At 44.5% G+C, this 6,000-nt stretch overlaps 1 protein-coding gene across 1 annotated transcript; it reads left to right on the top strand.

Annotated features, from left to right (window-relative positions):
* The first annotated feature begins 796 nt into the window (after positions 1 to 796).
* Positions 797 to 2,281, top strand: LOC123094446 (probable CCR4-associated factor 1 homolog 11). The gene has a single exon (XM_044516452.1). It carries the CDS (start codon positions 802 to 804, stop codon positions 1,705 to 1,707), a length of 906 nt encoding a protein of 301 aa, XP_044372387.1. The 5' UTR covers positions 797 to 801; the 3' UTR covers positions 1,708 to 2,281.
* The last annotated feature ends 3,719 nt before the right edge of the window (positions 2,282 to 6,000 follow it).

Below are 6,000 nucleotides of genomic sequence, written 5' to 3'. Positions count from 1 at the left end.
CTCACCACTTTACCCCTTCCTTTCCCTTTAAGCTTTGCTAGTCTTGATACCCATGGTAATGGGATTGCTGAGTCCTCGTGGCTCACAGATTACTACAACAACAGTTGCAGGTACATGTTATTCGATGATCATGACGCGAGAGCGATGCTTGCTTGCGTTGAGTTCTTCTTCTGCTTCTTCGATCATGGGATAGGTTCCAGGTCGGCAGCCTGGGCTAGCATGGTGGATGTCGTTTAAGTTTCTATTTGTGATTCATCCGTAATCGGATGATACTCTTATGTATTGTGATGTTGTATTCGTGTGGCATTGTATGCCTCTTGTATGTATCCTCATCTATTATGTAATGTTGATGTAACGATATCCACCTTGCAAAAGCGTTTCAATATGCGGGTCTATCCTTGATGGGACCTTCGAGTTCCTTTTGGATAGGGTCGCATATTGAGCGTGACAATTATTTTGCACGCGTAGCTTTGAAAATCCAAAAATAGGCCCGTACTATTTCGCTGCTTATGTTTTGAGGCAGATCTTTGTTCAATCAGGAAAACTTTTTTCTTATTCAGTGTGCTACCAGAAACAACTCCAGGAGATTCTTTTTACGGAAGTACCGTACCACTTCAGGACTACCGTAACGAATTCTGATGACCCACGCTGCTTAGCTTCTCTGAATTGCAGCCGGTCCGTGTCCCACCACCGCAATATCCTTCCTCGTCCGACTACGACTGCGACTCCACTCCCTCTCCTTCCTTATAATGCGAACGCAGAGCTACAAGCTTCTCTGGTTGATTAGAGGCATCGATCGGCATGAACTCGGCCGCCGGTATGTTTCCAATGTTTCCGCCGCCGCCGCCGCCACCTTTCCACTACGCGTTCCCGATGCAGTCCCCGGCGTACTTCTACCATGCACCAATGTCGCCGGTATGGCCGTCGTCGCCGGTCCCTGTGCGCTCCGTGCGGGCGTCCAACTTCAAGTACGAATCGGCCAACCTCCGCCACGTCGCCAGGAACGCCCAGTACGTCGCCATCGCCCTGCACTACCCGGGCGTTGTCCACCACCCCGACCAGGACCAGAACGCCCTCACCACCGAGCAGCGCTACGCTCTCGTGAAGGCCAACGTGGACGACCTGAAGCCGCTCCAGCTCGGCATCGCTCTCTACGACAGCGACGGCGGGTACCTCGACGCCTGGGAGTTCAACCTCTGCGACTTCCGCCCCCTGGCCGACCCGCACGACGAGAACTCCCTCGCGTACCTCGCCGGCCGCGGGCTCGACGTCGGCGCGCTACGCGACCACGGCGTCAGCGCCGACATGCTAAGCAAGAAGCTGTTTGAATCCGGCTTGGTCGGCGCTCAGCGTGGGCGGTCGCGGAGTTGGATCACCTACGCTGGGGCTTATCACGTCGCGTACCTGCTCAAAATTGTCACCGGCGGTGCCCCGCTGCCGCGAGACGTGGCCGGGTTCAACGGCGCCGTGCGGCGTTACCTCGGCGACCAGGTCTATGATGTGGCCACGATGGCGGCCGGCTGCCCGCACATGCCACTGAGGTTGGAGCACATCGCCGATTACCTCGGCTTCCATCCGCCGCTGGGGAGCCCTCGCCTAGCAGCTGCCGCCGGCGTGCGCGCGCTGCAGGTCTTCATGCGGCTGCAGTACGTAGAGCTCGGCGGCGACGTGCGAAAATACCGGGGTCTTCTTAAAGGCCTGCACTAGCTAGGTCGATCTCACACAAACAATGCTGAGCCGAGAATTCGAAGCTCGTGCAAGGAAGACTGATGCTGACTTGCGTCCATGGTAACTCTGATAAGTCCTTTGAAGTCCCAAGTCCGAAGAATTCCGTTAGAAAAAAAATCCAAAAAATTACTACTCCCTCTGATCTATATTAGTACAACATTGGCAAAGTTGTACTGAACCAACGACAATTAATATGGACCAAAAGGATTATTACGGTTTTAAAGTTTCAGTAAAGTCTGAACAAAATCCGTTTCAGTGGAGTTTCATAGTAGCCCGGTAAAGTTTCGCAGTAGTTTAAAAAAAATCAAGTATCAGGTAGCAAGGAAGTGCGGAGAGTTCGGCGCGACATGGAGGTGTTCTTCAAGGCATCCACTAGGTCGATCTGATACCAACAATGCTGAGTCGATAATTCAAAGTTCGTGCAAGGAAGACTAATGCCGACTTGCATCATTTGGTAGCTCTGATCAAGTTCTTGAAGTCTGAAGAATTATTAGTACTCCACTTTTGAAGTTCAAGTACTTCCTCCGTTCCTAAATATAAGGCCTCTTTTGGTTTGGAGGAATTTCATAGGAATTCTAGAGGATAGGATTCTTATAGGATTTTTTTCTTTAGAGCCCTTTGGTTCATAGGAATGGATTCCTATTCCTATATAGGATTGGTTCCTATCCTCCACATTTCATAGGAAAATAAAAATGAGCCTAGACTCAATGGAAAAATTCCTTTGGTGTCAACCAAATGACATCTTGTTTCCTATTCCTACTCATAGGATTTGAGATACATGTCATCTCATTTCCTACAAGATTCCTATTCCTACGATAATCCTATCCTATGAACCAAAAGAGGCCTAAGTCTTTGTAGAGATTTTATTATGGACTACATATGGAGCAAAATAAATGAATCTACATTCTAAAATGCATCTATATATATCCGTATGTGGTTCATAATGGAATCTCTCCAAAGACTTATATTTAGGAACGGAGGGAGTATTAGATTTTGTTTTTTTCAGTATAGCTTCATAATAATGTTGCCTATGTAATCGCAAAAAATATGTTGAAGTTATAATACTATTGCGCAGGTGCTCAATTCATCCCCACCGAATATTTTGTTCAGACGGGATTTGATTGGCCCCCGGCTTGTGTCATGGCATAATCTTTTATCCAGGTTGGATTCGATTAACCTGACAGAAGGCCGTGATGTGTTTCGCTGGAACCTTACTACATTTGGGTTTTTCACTATAGACTCTATGTGCCGTGCGCTCACACATTCTGAAGTACCTGTCAGTGATAACAAGAAAATCTGAAAGTCCAAGATTCCACTAAAAGTGAAAATATTCATGTGGTATCTTTGTAGGGAGTTGTGTTAACTAAAGACAACCTCGCACGACGCAACTGGCAAGGGAGTAAGAAGTGTTGTTTTTGTACTCATGACGAGACAATCAAACACCTCTTTTTTCAATGCAAGTTTGCACGTTTTACGTGGTCAGTCATCCAAACAGCGTCAAATTTGCATCCACCCACAAGTGTTGCCAATATTTTTGGTCATTGGTTGGACGGTATTCCAAATAGTTTCAAAATGCTAATAAGGGTGGGAGCGTATGTCTTAATTTGGTCGCTTTGGCTATGTAGAAATGATTTGATTTTCAATGAAAAAATGCTTCTTCTTTGTAGGTTATTTTCCGGTGTACGCACTCGCTACGTACGTGATCTATTCTACAACGACAGGAGTACCAATCGATGTTCAAGGCGGTGTGTACGCGATTGAAGCAGGTGGGTATGGAGGTTTTTTCCCGATATGGGTGGCAGCATAACCTTCGGATCGACCCACGACCTCCTTCGGCATAGGCATAGTGTCGGTCTATAGGACTCTACTGTTGACGTTTTGTCGGTTTTTATTTGATGATTTTTTTGGTCGGACTTTCGGATTTGGCTGTGTGCATCCTAGTTATACAGAGGCCGGGTGTTACTCATAATATTTTGTATCCATTTGATGCTACACTTTGAATTAATAAAATTGCCCTTTATCAAAAAAAAAGTATAAAGATACCCAGTTCCTTCTTTTATTTTTTGCAACACTACCTGGCAGCGTTCTATTGAAGAAATATCTTGTAAACTCTTTTTCTGTCTTCTATACAGGAAAAATTGTTATGCAAATGCAATATGCTCGTCGTACTCTCAAAAAAATAGTAATGGTGCCTTTGAAATAGGCTTTCGCCCTGCTTTATAGATGAAGCAACAAAATACTCCCTCCATTCTAAAATAGATGACTCGACTTTGTACTAACTTTGTATAAATTCAAATCATCTATTTTGGAGCGAAGGGAGTAGTAATGTTGCCCAGATAACTGAATCAAGTTATAAATATATGCATCATATTTTTCCAAGACACGTCACGCTAGCTGCACCCTTCTACAGGAGAAAGGAAAATGAAATATCATTGCTAATTACTTCCTCGCTTCGCAATTAATCAACGTTCTAATTATATTCTCAATTAACCGAAGCATGCTTCCTTTGTTACGTTGTTGGAACTGACGTATTTCCGTTATGTTGAGTGATGGAAAGGGGTTATGTCTGGTTAAAAAAACGAAGCATGCTTGTGAGGAAGTAGGCAGCCAAGCTTCAAAACCAGAGAATTCATGGCGGCACTTGAAGCACCCGGGAAAATATCTAGTGTTACCAGCACTAGAATGCTCACATTTCAAAAAAAAATATCAAATTTAAATGTGTCAAAAAAAGACATGTATGTACAGCTCCTAAATATTCAAGTAAAAATTTGAAATCCAAGAGAAATGGAAAGACAAATCTGGCATGGATAGTGCCGAGTTTTTATTTTTGTCCTTTCAGTATTTCAAATGCTAGATTTATCGTTTTTGTATCTCTTTCTGTATTTCGAATTTCGATCCGAATTTTTCATTGGTTTAGACGTGTCTTGTAAACATCCATACAAAAAAATTGAATTTTTTTTACACGCCTAGATTTTTTTTTTCAAAGTGGGAGCATGTTAGTGTTGCATCACCTGATACTTCCCCTAAAGCACCCACCACAGATCGTTGCTTCTTTCTGCACGCAAGTGCTGATTCTTGCGATTGAGTTCTCATGAAATTGCTACCAAATCTGAATTATCATCCGTTGGTTTGAATTTTGATTCCGATTTCGGTTGTTTTCAGTAGGTGGCTTGTTGCATCATACTTACAAATGGAAGAGTGCTGGAAGTGTGTAATTTCATTACATCTAATTCACCTTTTCTAAACCAAACACATTCTAGGTTGTAGCATTCCCAGTGTAGTGCTCACCATAAGTAAAATGCACATGGAACTTGCACAATAAAATTGTGTTCACACCAACGGAAAAGACTCCACCAATACATCAAATAAACCTCTCAAGCCCCAGCCCAGCCCATTCATACAAACATAAAGGATGTCAACTCAAGAAGTAGCTAAATTTCAACTCTGCTGCTTGTGCAAATTTCGCTTAGAGTCCCCTCACATTAGGGTTTATCTCCCCTCGGGCGACAGCGACGTCGACACCGTAGGGATCTCTTCTCCCCGGCTGTTCACTCCTTGCCGGCAATCGCTGAGGCCCTGGGCCGCAGCGACCCGTGGGGCAGGTGGCGACTTCTTGGGACCTACCGCTCGCGGAACTCAAACCTCGAGCAAGTGCATGATGGATTCGACCGCATCTGGATCGAGTACGGCTGCGTCCGATCTGGCTGCGATGATGGAGGAACTTGGCCTGAAAGAAGATGATATGGTTGATGTTGTGGTGGAAGACACCGCGCTGCTGAAGGAAGCGACGCGCTGGATGGCACTGGCTAGGGTTCACACAGAGAAAACATACATCAAATATTGGTTCTATAGGAACATGAGAGTGGCCTGGGATCTAGCTCAAGAGGTAAAGATCAGACCACTAGAAGATAATCTGTACTTGATGCAATTCTCTTGCCTAGATGACTGGGAGAGGGTAATGGGGGTTATTTTTAGGTTGTTATATTAGCTAGCTAATAGAGAGAAGTGTCCTCTCTTATATCTTCGTCCTTGGTTTACCAACGCTGCTGCTATATATGTTTATTTTACCCGCTGATATAATAACTCATGCATGCTCGCATACGTCAGCATATATAATAACAAGTACTCGTCCTATACTAATCATGCATCATCATTCAACTTCTACTCGTTATTAATAATGAGTCATACGATCATCATCCTCATAGTCATCGAACCCAACCCTACATAATTGTTCTTAACACATGATCATCAGTATCAGTTAGGACCTAAACA

This window comes from Triticum aestivum, chromosome 4B (assembly GCF_018294505.1).
Source record: "Triticum aestivum cultivar Chinese Spring chromosome 4B, IWGSC CS RefSeq v2.1, whole genome shotgun sequence".
Lineage (NCBI taxonomy): Eukaryota > Viridiplantae > Streptophyta > Magnoliopsida > Poales > Poaceae > Triticum > Triticum aestivum.
The sequence above is the reverse complement of the archived record's forward strand: the minus strand, read 5'-3'. Positions and strand labels throughout refer to the sequence as shown.

What these genes read in the sequence shown, in the direction of transcription:
- LOC123094446 (XM_044516452.1), top strand. Translation starts at nt 802, where the DNA reads ATGAACTCGGCCGCCGGTATGTTTCCAATGTTTCCGCCGCCGCCGCCG.